Below are 14,565 nucleotides of genomic sequence, written 5' to 3'. Positions count from 1 at the left end.
ACGACGACAAACAAACCACGTGGTGGCTCAATAAACCGGAAGTAAGCGACCAAGATGTCTGCGCCCGATGAACACACGTTTGCTGAAGAAGGAGGCGAACAGGAGATGGACGAAGCAGGGAGCGACGAAGATGAGGGAGAAGAAATGGAAGACGAAGGAGCGAACGGAGAGGGAGAGAGGAAAGTGTACGTCCCCGGGATTCAGCCTTTGCAACCCGGAGAGGAGCTGGAAATGGACCGCTCCGCGTACCGCATGTACCACGAGTGCCAGACAGGCAAGTAGAAAGTCCTGCCGAAGTCAGCCAAAATTGACATTACTTCTGACCTGTAGATTTAAATCGTGTTGTGGCTTTATTGTGTGTGTTCAGGGGCTCCGTGTCTGAGCTTCGACGTCCTGAAAGATGAAGAGGGTGAAAGCAGGTCTCTGTTTCCTCTGTCCATGCTGCTCTGTGCGGGAACACAGGCTGAAACTGCTCTAAAGAACAGGTACAAGCCTCCACACACGCACGCCCAAGACTGTCATTGTCTCCAATTTATTTATCTCCACAATAAAGCACTCTATTTGTGTTCGTTTGTTAGGTTGCAAATACAGCACAGCTTTACAGAGGAAGTTGTCATCCTCGTATCCAGGCAACGGTTGCTGGTTAGAAACTTCAACATTCATGTTAGAAACGCATCAGATAATGTCGGTGCTAAAGCACAGATGTTTTATCACAGTTTTACAGACATCCCAAGTTCCAAAAACTCATTTCAGGGAGATGCTTATCGACCCCCCCCTGTAGCTGGCTAGTTAGATATAGGCCTACATAATTTAGTAACTAAATGTGTATTGATACTTTAAATAAGTCTTTGATACGTTTTGCTTTATTTTATAACAGCATTTAACCTACAGAAATAAAATGCAGATTATGGCGCGTTCAACTTACCCTACCTCCACATGTTTTTACAGTCATTAAATCCGCCGTGGGCAATACTGAAGTCACTATTGCATACAATGCACCTCGCCACGGTGTCATCATTCTTCACCTTCACTAGACATGGGTATACTTTAGTATATTCTGCTGTAAAATGAGTCTTATATTTTCGTTTTTTACTCGAGGATTCACCCTCTGCCATTTGGCAGATTGCAGTTTTGAGTGGTAACTTAGGTGACTGTCAGAGAGTAAATCGAAGCCCTCCCACACCGAACGTCATTGGCTTATTTTGCTGACTAAACCAATCAGCACACCTTCTGACCAGCAGTCGCCTTGAACGCTCGTTGAACAGAGCATCGCTTTGGACAGATACGCACAGGTTTCACACCCCTCTCTCTCTTGTGCCTGCGTAGTCGAAACGTTCATGATGGGGCACGAGTTATTGTATTGCTTGCACGCTATCACTCGCATTGAAAAAAAAAAAAAAAAAACACTCCCTCCTATAGTCTAAAATCCGGGATATTTTATCCGACTCGCGGGCATCCGTGATTAACTATCAATATCAGGGAGGCTCCCGGAACTTCCGGGAGACTTGGGATGTCTGGTTTTAGGGTTGTTCAGTACTTTTAATTGAGTTGAGTTGACTTGCATAGCATCAGTTCAAAACAAAAGTCAATCCAGGATGCTCTGCAGAGAGATGAGATGAGCTCAGGTCCCAGACCGAAATAAATACAGCCCAGTTTAGTTCAATTTCAATCCAACTCCGTTTCCCACCGGAGCATGCTTAAAGTAAAGTGGAAAAAGTCCTTTTTAACAGGAAGAGACCTTCAGTAGACGCTGACTCAGGGAGTGAACAGACTAGAGAGCGATTATCTGGGAAATTCTAGACTGACACTGACATAGATGTAAAAAAAAAAGATCATTAGATGGCTGATATGGATTGTTTTGTCATGTTTTTTTTTTTTACCTCAACAGTTCGATGAATTGAAAGAGATGTTTCCCAAACCCCTCCTATTAAAAGAAAAACATTACTGTTTTAAATTTTTGAAGCCATTAACAGACTCAGGGACTTTTCAGTGCTTACCTGGCCCGACCATTTTATTGTCATTTTTGTGACCAACATAATTAAACGTACATAAATCTTTGTCATTTTCAGGGAAATGTGCATGTAACTCAGCAGGATACACCAGATATCAATATCAGTCCCTTCCATCAGCTCATATTATCCTATAGTTGTTGATAGGCCAGTGGCAGTCAGAAAGCTGAAATGTCAGCGTTAATAACATGCATATATAGAGAGAGTTCGGTGCATCATCCCCCTGCAGCCTTTAGGCTTCTAGCTGCATAAGTAAAGAGATGGCTCAGAGTTACCTGAGCTGGTCCAAGCTGAAGAGGTAGTCTGCCTCCCAAACCTTAATATTCATACTGGCCGGTTAATTTTCTCCAGCTGGAACAGGGCTTTCATGTTCTTTTTTTTTGTTTGTTTTTTTTAAATAAGGAGAAGAAGAGAAAGACAAACTTTGTTCAATGTTAAGAGGTCTTTCATCCCACTTTTAGGCATTTGATTTTTATTCATGTGCTGAATATGCGTAAAGGCTCCACCATAGGTACACAGGAGCTTTATGTGCTCCTCAGAAATGTAACTACATGTGTCATTAACGCGGATCAGTAGCTTCCCAGCAGTGGTCAGCTCAGTGTGCCGTCCTCACAGAGCTGAACGATTAATGCACATATGCTGTTTCTGTAAGACCGTAAAATGTTGGTATACGAATAAACCTTTCAGATGAGAAGAAAAACATCTACAACACCCAAGACAGGAAGTCCGTTTGTCTTCTCTTCAGGCACTTGAGGGATCTGTAAAATCTAAAAGGCTGTTGGTTTTTTTTTTCTGGACTACTCAAAATAAATGAAAGTCAGAATTGTTCTTCAACAGCTTTTTGCTGTTTTCTTGTTTACAAATATTTGCCAGTCCCCATAAAGAGCCATTTAGTTCAGTGATGAATGGAGTGGAGGGTAATGGAGACGCCAATATGTTGGTATAAATACTCAGGTCCTGAGTTTTACAGAAAGCAAATGTTTACAGGAAGATAGCAGAACTGGTTGCAGTTTTAGTTTATTCGCACAGAATTCATGGCAAGTTTGTTCATACTTGCAAGACAGTTGTGTACAGTGGATGAACTTAAACATCTGGAATCTGAAAGGTACTTAAATCTCGGCAACAGTCGGTCTGTCTTTGTTAAATCAGCCAGCTGTCTCGCACTACATCCCAACTATGCGTAGACCATCACTGTGTTGGGTCTGAGTTTGAAACGTTTGGAACGTCACGCCCAATTTCACCTCTATTTTCTTTTTAATCCTGTTGTGTTTGTAAAGCAAATAACAGATGAATAATGCGTTTAAAATCCTCACATTCAGTAGCAGTATGCTCAGGCATTCATTACTTATCCCACTTATTATTACGTGAATGATTCAAGACAGCTTTTGGATTACAAGGACTAGAAAACGAGGGGGGGTGGTGGTTGTTGGTTTTCCTCTTGTGGTGAGCAGTTCTGTTTTGTTCTGATGTCAACCAAATGTTTGCCCACTGTTAATGTTCCCTTCAGTGGAAAATGAAAATGTGGGCTGAATGTTGATGGAAACTTAGTCAGAAGTTGACTACAGATCACAGAGTAAGTTTGAGCCTGCTTGAGTAGTTTGGCCTCCACCTGCACACATACGCAATATTAAATGCATCAGTTGTCTTGCAGACTACTGGTCATGCGCATGCATAACCTCCATGGAACAGAGAAGGAAAAAGAGGAGGAGGAGGAGGAAAGCGCCGATGAAGAAAGCGATGAAGATGAAGAGGACCAAGATAAGAAACCACAGATGGAACTGGCCATGATGCCTCACTATGGGGGGATTAACCGAGTTAGAGTATGTTGTTCTTGCTTTATTTAAAAAAAAAAAAGTGCAATCAACACATTTTTCCACCTGATGACATATTTTGTCTTCCTAATTTCCAGGTGACCCAGTGCGGACAGCTGTCATTGGCTGCCGTGTGGTCAGAGAAGGGACAGGTAGAAATATTTGATCTTCAACCTCAGCTGGAGGCCGTCCATAGTTCTGCTGCCATGGCTGCTTTCATGCAACAGCAGAAGGAGGCCAACGCACTCTTCAGTTTCTCGGGACACATGAGTGAAGGATTTGCTCTTGACTGGTCACCTAAGGTACCCGGTAAGTGCGTCTTACGCCTACAGCTCAAATACAGAGAAGGGAAGAAAAGACAAACTGCTGACTCTTGGTCTAAAGCTCAACTTCAGAAACGTACGACAAAGTTTTAGTCAAAAATGAAGCCATCCGTATAGGTCTAAAGTATGATTTTCTTTCTTTGGTTCTTTATTTTCTCTGTAAATTCCTAATCAGCAGGAAAAGATCAGAAATGAGTCCTCAAAAGTTGAGTTGGCAAAACCTTAGTGTATGCTTTAGAAAAATGCTTGGCAATGATAAAATATGCAGCCATTCAAAATGTTCTGGTTGTTGCAGTTAAAAATGCAAAAATCTCCACAACCTGCAAGCCTGTAGAGGAAAGACACTGGAACAAAATGCCACAACTGAATGCGGGTTTTCAGAGAGAAACGTCCCGTTTTAATGACCAAATATGCCACAGAAAAAGATATGCTAATGCAACATATTTAAATTGAGGTGTTTCAAATTTGAAATGGCTTCTGAAAATTCTGCTTAAAGGAGGCGGGCGTGTCCCTAAACGGAAATGTTAATTCTCCTGGCTGTATTTTCTCAACAGGTCGACTCGTCAGCGGGGACTGCAAAAAGAACATTCATGTGTGGGAGCCGCGAGAGGGAGGGACTTCCTGGCAGATCGACCAACGACCTTTCAGCTCCCACAGCAAGTCCGTGGAGGATCTGCAGTGGTCGCCCACTGAAGCTTCGGTACGTAGAACAATGGTGACACTGTGGTCGGCACTGTCAGCTCTGCCTTGGCTCCGGCTCCATTAGAGCTGAGTGAAACTGGATGAATATTAGACACGTATGCTGCTGCGATTGAGCATTTCTGTCCTCGTTGCCATGACCACAGCGTAGGTATTCCCTGCAGTGGCCAAATGAAAAGCTGAGGGTTAATTTCTGAGAATTTCTCATATCAAACTGACCGTACCAGCTCACCTGCACTTGACAGGTGTTCGGTTTGGTAAGCAAGGGTGTGGTGTGAGAAATGACTAACTGGAATGTATGAAATGATGTTGATTTTAAAGGCAACTTGAGGCTTCGCTGCAGCTGTGTTACCGCAGAGCTGTAATTAAGATGTCAGACTGAAGTGGCTGCCTTCATGCTGCCGCTCGTCATTTAACCTGTTTTTGGTATGTGAATGTGCGTCCTCAAGACTGATGCCTTCTGTTAGCTGTCTGCTTTTACAAATCGTTCCATATTTTTCGCCGCATTCTTGGAACGGGTTGACCTAATTGGTGTTGTTGTAGTTTTGATACAAAAGGACTGCACAAAAAAACACGGGGGGGGGGTACGACAACTTATTTTGGAAGAAATGCAGCAGAGTTCCTTGTTCAGTTCGATGTTGTGTTTTTAATGTTCAAGGTTTTTTGCAGGTTTTTGCATCTTGTTCTGTGGACCAGTCCATTCGAATCTGGGATGTCCGTGCCCCGCCAAATTCAATGCTCTCAGCTAATGAAGCCCACTCCTCAGACATCAACGTAATCAGCTGGAACAGGAGCGAACCATTCCTCCTGTCAGGGGGCGACGATGGGCTTCTGAAAGTGTGGGACCTGCGACAGTTTACGGTAAGAGCCAACGGCAATTGATCTAAAATCAACACTGAACACAAGCAGGATAATTCCATCTATGGTTTTACAATTATGGGTTATTATCTGCGTGTGTTATTGCAAAACAACCTGCTATTATTGCTACAAGGAAAACAGTGTTTAGAGCCTCTTGTATTACAACATCAGATAATCTACCACCTCTTAGTTTTCCTGCCCCATCTAACCACAGGCATTTGTTCCATCTTAATTAGTTACCTTCCACCGTACATAGGAATCAGTTTTTAAATTACATGGAACTTTAAGAAAGAAAGAAAAAAGGATACACTTTTTTGTATAAGATGATGATGTACAAATGTTACAATCTTCCACAACTTTGTCAATGAGTTACTTTCGGGTTGCCTATGCTCTTGAAGCCAGATGTCGTATGGTCATCTTTCTCACCTCACCGCTCTCTTCTACCTGCAGACGGGTCGTCCTGTGGCGAACTTCAAGCAGCACAGCGCTCCCATCACGTCGGTGGAGTGGAGCCCCGTGGACTCCAGTGTGTTCGCTGCCTCGGGAGCGGACGACGTCGTCAGCCAGTGGGATCTGTCCGTGGAGTCGTGCGACGTGGGTGCCAGGGTGGAGGGGGTGAAGGACCTGCCCCCTCAGCTGCTGTTCCTGCACCAGGGTCAGTCTGAGATCAAGGAGATCCACTGGCATCCGCAAATGCCCGGAGTCATGATCTCAACGGCCCTGTCAGGGTTCAACGTTTTCAGGACGATATCTGTATGAGTGTGTGTGTGTGTGTGAGATGATTTTGCATCTAGTATTACAGTGTGTAATGAGGAGTCAAGAGTTTGTAATAATGTACATAACTTAGCTATGCAAGTAGTAACCCTACTTCTTCGACATTTATTTGCCACGTGTCGCTCCAGTGGAACTTTCTGTCTGTATGTTTTACAGATGTGCAAACTATTTTAGGCATTCCCTGTTGCACGCTTAAAATAAAATCTTTAAAATGCCAGCTGCTGTTACGTCTTACTGCTAGAGGAGCGCATATAATCATCTCATTTCATGAGAATATTTCATAAAAGTCTGTCACTTCCTGTATACTGTAATAAAAGACAAGTGGTTGTACACACACGTTCATTATAAGCCTGCATGACCAGGAACTGGTGTAGTGTCGTATAGCTGAAAAATTGACGAGCTCGGTTCAGGTGCCACGGACCGAACCTTTTGTACCTGTGTGGGAATAAGGGCATCTGGTGGGCAACTTTCACCTGTAACTAAAATGTTAGATGGCTACTAAAGTCCAGTGCATACCCTAATAAATGCCAGAGAGACTTTCAACAGATAAAGTCATCCGAGGCTGGTTGTTATAAAATCCCAATAATTACTTTATTGTTTTCCTGTAATCCTCAACAAATCACAGGCTAACAACTGTGTTTAAAACCAGCATTTCCAACAGATGAATGGTATCTCCCTTTTGGAGCTTGCAAAACCAAATATTAAAAAGAAAAAAAAAAAAGCATTATGCAAGCAAAATGGATTTACAAAAATACACTGCTAGTCCTGATTTATAATTGACCTTTAAATCCCACGATTGTCTTTTCTGTCTAGTATAAACCCAACCTGACAGCCCGGAGGATAGCTTTGGTAAGTTAAGGAAAAAAAAACGTAAAGATACGGTTTGGTCTGAACCAGAAAGCCTCGCATTGGAAGATATGGAATGTGACAAATTCACAGTAAATCATTATCAACGCTGTCTATGAGAACTCTGGAAAGCTTTTTTTAAAAGTACGAAACCGAAGACATGGAAGCTGTTTCTAAACATGCAATGCAAGAAGTGAATATAAAGACGATGATACAGCACAGGGTAAAATAATGTAAGCATACAGCTCCCTTTAAGGCACTAAAAGGAATTTTTAAACACAGCACCAACTGTGTACAGATTATATGTCATATATAAGACATAGGAGAAATTAACAACGCGAACCTCATTCATTTAGCTTGATCAAATTTTCCAGAGCTTCAATGTGACAGCAAAGCTTCCAGCTGAATGAAGTGAAAGTGCTACAAACTTCACTGTCATAACCCAAATGACACAATGTTCATTTTCTGTTCAAAAAGTCTTTTGCAAGTCTGTCACCCTTGTGGATGAAACAAAAAATGTGTTTTCCAGTTGAGCAACGTCGTCGTAGCGGTACACCCCTCACTGATTTTTTTTTTTTTGTAATTTTTTTTTTCAAAAGGTCCAGTTTGCTTTCAGAAATGTTCTGCTTGAACCTCCGATTCCGATGAAAGTAAGATGATGAGTTCATGAAGCCTACAGGGCACAGTATGCTTTGTTGACTTGCCAGCATAGATGTGTTTTTACTTGAAAACAATACTTGTCCCCCTATAAACCAATTTCATCATCGAACTCGTCTTCGAATGTGTAGCCCCGTCCTGCTTCTTCCTCTTCCTCCTCCTCCTCCTCCTCCTCCTCCTCTTCCTCCTCTGAATCAGTCTCTGAGTGGCCGCTGTCAGCCCTCCTCCTGTCCAATGGAGTGACTCCTTCATACTCCGAGCTGTGTGATGAAGCAGGACTGGGTGGCAAATCCACTTTATGATTGGTGAACTCGGTTTCACCGACCAGGCTCTTTCCCCTCTCGCTCTCACCTCTCGTTGGACTGTGACACGGCAGCTGATTCTCATCCTGGAATTCAAAGGCTTGACCCTCTTCCTCCTCAGATGCCTGGCGAATGATCTCCTCTCGCTTGTCACTGAATCGCACTTTTGGTCGCAACCCCTTGGGTTTGATTCCGTTCCCATCCGGTATCCTGCCGTCTCCCACCTGGTTGTCATCCAGGTTCTTGCCATTCAGCTTGTTTTGCATGCTCACAGACATCTCCACGGGTCCTTTGCCCTGTTTCACTTCAACCACTGAGGTGCCGGTTTGGGGACTGAACATATCCTCCTCATTGGAGTCAAGCGCCAGACCATCCATGACGCCTAATACATCCCCAAGCATAGACGGACCCAGGTCCAGTTCCAGGTCCAGATCCAGGTCCAGGGTGAATGAGGACACCGAGTCGGAGTGGTGAAGCTGATTGTTCTGCGGGCTTCCCAGAGCATCTGTGTGATCGCTGTGGTTGACCTCGGGGTCATCAGCTGGGATGGTCCCTGAACTATTCTCCTCAGGAGTGGATGAGCTTGGGCCTAAAGTGGACAGGAAAGAGGTGTCCCCAAAAGTATCCCCTCCTCTGCCGATGTGCATGGTGTGGCGAAAGTCACCCAAAGGGGCTGAGATCATTGTAGGGTCCAGGCGAGGGGCCCGAGTTGATTTGTGGAGAGGCATGACTGCAAAGAAGCTGGGGAAAGGAGAGAGGAAAGCCAAACATGGAGGGTGAAATTTTATGTCTGTAAGACAGCGCAGTCAGAATGAAAGACTGGGCAACGCAATACTGGAGGCCTGGTTGAACCTCCTGATAAGAGCGTGAAAATCCACCATGTTGTGTAATATTGTGGGAAAGCAATGAGCTTTTTGGCACTGGTGCGGCTGTGAAGGCCATGCTGAGACTTGTACTTGAAGCACACTGTGCAGCGTTAGCACATACTTTTCTCTACCCTCAGGGGTATATGAAGACAAAAACAAGACTGTAACCTTCTCTGAAAAAGATTCATCTATCATCCCAAAGCTCCTTGTGGGGGAAAAATATTCCCAGTCGAGGCCAACAATACAACATTGTTGACTAATGCTCAATAAAGCTGGTTGAGGCTTTTTTACAACCCATGTGTTGGATATTCTAACATTTAATATACTGTAAACCTCAGGCGGACACCAGTGTCTAATGGACGGATGTGAATGAGTGAGTTAATTTAACAGGGGAGGCGGATTAAAGGCCCATCCCTCTGAGACTTTCTAGTAATGATTAAAGTGCGTAAAAGTTACACACGTCGTTTAATAACTTTATCTAGTAGCCAATAGCGAAAGCTACGGGTATTAAGCAATGAGAGGAGCGTCTGGATCAATTCAAAACTCTGCTTATCAACTGAGCTAAATGAGGGTGACCAAAACATTCAAAGGAGTGAAAACTTACTTTAAAGCGTATCCTCTTGACTTTTACGGGCTCCCACTGCTGTATCTAGCCTTTTCATCTGGCTTTTCGCTTTCGCCTCCCTCTCAACTTTTCCCTCGCTCTTTTCTCGCCGTCGTTTGCCTGTGTGAGTTTTTTTTTTTTTTTTCTTCTCTCTCTTTCCAAAGGGATGGGCACAGGCTGAGGAAGTGACGCGACAGTGGTGAGCGGCCGAGAGGCACAGCTGGATCAGACGCTGTTAAACACAAACAAGACGCCGAGCACACCTTAACCTGTTGTTGTGAGGTATAGTGAGGGTCTTCTATGATGAGGCCTCAGCAGGTTGGCTCTCTGGAGGTTTGTGTGAGCAAGGCTTACGTGAAGGCTTTAATGTGCACTTAGAAAACATCCAATTGTACCTGCAATTAGGTTAATTTGATGTTACTCTATGCTCGGTGCGTTTGTAAGCAGGTTGGTGCCAAAACTACACAAGCAAATTACATTAAACTTGGTGGACAGGTGGGAACATTATATATTTATATGAATCCAGATTTGATTTTTTTTTTAAAGCAGCTAAACAGGACATTTTCATGGAGGAATACTGGGGAAACCTGTTGTATTTTACCATCATTCTTGTTATTTTCCTGCACATTTCTATGACAAACTGCAACACCATATTTTTGATTGTTCTTCACAACAATCCCACCACTCGTTGTTGCAAACTTTGGCAATATTTGTTGTACAAACGTGGTTCAGACACCCAAACGACTGGCTCCCTCGGGCAACTTTTGCCTTGACTTTTCTCAGACATACACTGTACCTTTTCCCAAGTGGTCGACAGTTGATCGCACTGAAAAATTCCACGGTCAAAAAGTGTGTAGCTGACATTCAACAGAGCGGTTGAAGACGAGAAAAACATCCACGGTGTCCACAGTTTTCACAGCAGCTGCATCATTTTTCATCGAATCATAGAAACGTGTGTATTCTCTCTCACCATGTAACTCTCCAAGCCAACAGACCTGCACTTTTTTTTTGAGTCGATTAAGAAATACCACCAAGTGCTCCACAGACTCCAACAGAAAATGAGAATAGGATTGTCAGTGAAAACCAGAAATGGCTCAACTCTTCAGTCTTTGTCTACGTCCACATTTTGAACACCAGAATGGCAGGAACAGCAGGTTTGAGATCAAATTTAGGCGAATTTTCAGTCTATTGAGTCAGATGGAACTAAACATCACCATGGCGACCTGGGCTGCCACTTTGAACTCCCAGCTGATGGGCACTTGATAATCAGCAAGTTCTCTCATCTTTTATCTTTTTAAGGGTCAGACAGGACGCAGGTAGTTAATTGCACATATATAAATATATAAATGTCAATTCTTTATTTTGTTTACTTAAATGGTAACATGATTTTAGTCTTTGACAAAAGTATCCCAAAAAGAGGAAATAATTCGTTTGTTATGGATCCCTTTATTAACAAACATTCACGTCCGGCATTTCCAGCATCCTGTGTGATCCTTTTATAAATTGGCAGAGATCTGTGTGTCAGTTCATGCCTGGCATTACAATAATTCTCCACATGTTTGACATATTGCGATGACATCTTACTTCCTGTATGAAAATAAACAAATGGTATTTCCTTTTGCAAGGACCGAATCTCATACTTTGACAGTTTTACGAGAACCTACTCACGTATTTTCACATAACTCTGGGTCCAAATGGACCCAATAACCACTATAATCAACCAGACTTGCTAACGCCTTTGAATTCTTCCCATAAGCCAACTACACAGCAGAAAGCTTGTTGTTCTGAGCAGGACGGTCTGCCGATGTGAGCCAGGACATATTTGTGCTTTGTTCTCTTAAAAGAAGGAGACCCAGATGGCCACAGAAAATTGTCAAAGTGACTGTGCCCTGCAGGACTCACACCTGTCATGATTGGATCAACAAAGATACATGTGAATTCCAGCTGCGAACAGGGTGTTATGTATACAGTGACAGCCGCACGTTATGTACAAACTCAAAATAAGCTGCCTTGTGGAGGTTGAGGTATAAGTCATTGGCTGTGCATTGATTTCTTAGCTAGATCAATCAATCTTTTTTAATCTTCTCTGTTAATCATTTAAAGGAACATATAATGAATATAATGACTGGGGTTATTCTTTGCATTATATTATAAATAATCTTTAACGGAACAGATCTTGCAAGGCAATTCCAATGAAAATCAAAGACCAACCGTAAAACTAAGTGAGCTGTCTTTATTTTCCCTACATTTACTACTAACACACAGCTTTCCTGGGGAAGTATATGAAGTAGTTAAAAGCAGCCACCATAGCAAATGTCAAATACTTTGTCTAAGAACAGCTCTCAGTACGTAAATCTGTATCATTAGAATATAATCTCATGGGAGTTTGCTAAAATACTAAGATTTTTTTTTTTTTTTTAAAGGCTACAATTAGGCTACACCACTACAGCAAACATGTCAAATTACTCTGTGGAATATGTTTTAAAGGAAGACTAGAATTTAAAATAGAATGCAACTATGTTGTCTTTTTTTTTTTTTTTTTTTGGGAAAGCAGTCGATGAAGTCAAACCACTTATATGGCCCCACCTAGTTGACAAGATCATATTTTTAAAGGGAGGCTGCTGCATAATTGCCTCACATACTCAACCGCAACCCTTACCCATGAAATTAGTCAGTAATCTTCTTGAGAGATCCTGGGCAAAACTGGAAATGGACCAACGATGGAAGATGCTTTTTAGGATTCCAAAGTAACCAGCTTCCTTCCATGGGTTAGAAAAACAACAGAAATCCCGGGCATTCAAAAAATGGTTCTAGGTGGTGAGTCATTGTTTGTGAGATCATGCAACAACTGCTCAACATATTTTAGTGATGATGTAGCCGATAAGACAACAATGTGAGTGAGTTATTCATGCCGCAGGCACATGCTGTCATTCACTGTGAGAAATGGGCTGGAAATTACGCAAAATGCTCTATTTCATTTATTTAAAAGCTGCGCTCTTAAAATCAGACACAATAATACACACGAGACATTTTACATTATTTATGTAAACTCGAGAGGACATTGAGCCCTCCATTTATAGTAACAGAGTTTACTTTATGTGTCAACATTAAAGATTTATACGGAGCTCAACTTCCAAAACAACAAAATAATGAAGTCAAGACAGAAAACACATGAGGGTTTAATGATGGGGTGTCCACAAGATGACCTCCTGCTTTAAAAGGCATTATGAACCTGAATAGACAGCTTTTTGGATTACATTACACATGTTTTAACACCACACCAGTTCCAGTTAACATTTGTACTTCTGCAAGACGTCCAAAGGACTTTGGGGGGTTTAGTGTGGGAGACTCTCAGACAGGAAATGACTCCCTTCCATGTGATGCACGCGCACACACTTTTACACACACATATCCTGCAGCTGTGCATGCTTCACAGGAAGGCAAAGAGGAAAAATGGGTCTGCGTAAGATCTATGGACGTTGAGAACAATGGAAAGTGCACCTTCATGGGGTGAAGTAAGAGCCCACAAATATGGGTCGTCCTAAGCCATTTTCACACATGCACTGCAGTCCTGGTTTTTATAGATATGTTCCAGAAGGGGCCCCATGTGAGAGCGCAAATGTCTGCAACTGTCACTCAAGACATTTTCCCATCATACCATCAGATCCATTGTTATAACTCCAGAAAGTGATCTATGAGCCCATGAGTGAACATTGTAGCGGGTGGTAATCATGTAAAGCACATACATTATGCTTGTGTCCCTGATATTAAGTGCTGCTGTTCAAGGTTTTATTTTGCCAGCCAGTATCTTGCATTCCACTTGCTTATCTGCAATACTGCAGATACATCCAAATCCAAAGAGCGTAATTTGCTATCTATGAGGTGGTACATAAAAAAAATATATTTCTGCTGTACTGACTGAACTGACCTCATGCTTGTCTGACCAACAGCAGAGAAAGTTCTGACCCAATTTGTTGTCCATTTCCAGACATTCCCTGGTGTTCATGTACAATAAAAGCTTTAGAGGGCATCACCTTTCAGGACCATACTGTCGACTGACATGTAAAGATGATGAAACGGGCCAACAAGCCCCAGACAAAGAGTTGAATGGCTCCCTGGTCCTTAGAGCTTGTTTGGCTTGAGTAGTAAAATTTGAAACAACCACAAAGAGGGACAAAACAACAACGCTAAAAGGCAAAATGCCTTAAAACAACCACATAGAGGCTGAGATGGTGCTGCTAAGCACAAAGAGACTCATGGTGCAAAACAAAGCTGAAGATTAAGCCTACAAAAAATAATAAACTTAAAATTTCTGAATATACCTTCTAAGAGGCTCAAAATAATTCAAATCAGTTAAAGAAATGACACAATATGATTCAAATCTACAAAGAAACTTACTCAAAACAAAGACAAAGACTGAAAACAGCTACTGAGAGTATAAAAAAAAGCCACCTTGGATAAAGCCGTCAAAACTGAACTGCTCTAACTGTCTGTGATGTTAACATGTGTCTTGAGTGATCAAGTACCATATCCCCACTGTATGTACAAGTAAACGTGCAATGAACAGGTCATCAGTTGTAAGTCTAGGCTTGTAAGGCTTGTTGAAAAAGAAGCTAAATGAGTTTGAAAAGAAAAAAATTCAAACATTACAAAGTTGTGTCAGTACATCTTTGCTGAATTAACGAAAACACACTGAGATTTGGTGTGTTTTTGGTGTGAAACCCTGTTGCTTGCATGGAGCCATGTGAGGTGAGTTAGTGATCTTTCAGTGTGGCCAAAGACACCTTTGTATTTACACATTTCAAACAATGAGGTT

General features: G+C 42.3%; 2 protein-coding genes across 2 annotated transcripts; one reads left to right on the top strand and one right to left on the bottom strand.

The window, feature by feature from the left end:
- Positions 1 to 18: 18 nt before the first annotated feature.
- On the top strand, positions 19 to 6,691 carry grwd1 (glutamate-rich WD repeat containing 1). The gene is made up of 7 exons (XM_075465665.1): positions 19 to 274; positions 368 to 485; positions 3,661 to 3,829; positions 3,919 to 4,129; positions 4,698 to 4,843; positions 5,512 to 5,703; positions 6,151 to 6,691. Exons 1-7 carry the CDS (start codon positions 55 to 57, stop codon positions 6,457 to 6,459), a joined length of 1,365 nt encoding a protein of 454 aa, XP_075321780.1. The 5' UTR covers positions 19 to 54; the 3' UTR covers positions 6,460 to 6,691.
- cdc42ep5 (CDC42 effector protein (Rho GTPase binding) 5) lies at positions 6,473 to 9,900 on the bottom strand. Its single transcript, XM_075465666.1, has 2 exons — positions 9,750 to 9,900; positions 6,473 to 9,020 (listed from the first exon to the last, which is right to left on the bottom strand). The coding sequence occupies exon 2, from the start codon at positions 9,005 to 9,007 to the stop codon at positions 8,066 to 8,068; it is 942 nt and encodes a 313-aa protein (XP_075321781.1). The 5' UTR covers positions 9,008 to 9,020; positions 9,750 to 9,900; the 3' UTR covers positions 6,473 to 8,065.
- Between the last annotated feature and the right edge of the window lie 4,665 nt (positions 9,901 to 14,565).

Source organism: Odontesthes bonariensis, chromosome 5, assembly GCF_027942865.1.
Source record: "Odontesthes bonariensis isolate fOdoBon6 chromosome 5, fOdoBon6.hap1, whole genome shotgun sequence".
In the NCBI taxonomy this organism is placed as follows: domain Eukaryota; kingdom Metazoa; phylum Chordata; class Actinopteri; order Atheriniformes; family Atherinopsidae; genus Odontesthes; species Odontesthes bonariensis.
Note: the sequence above shows the minus strand (reverse complement) of the source record. Positions and strands in the feature narration are given on the sequence as shown.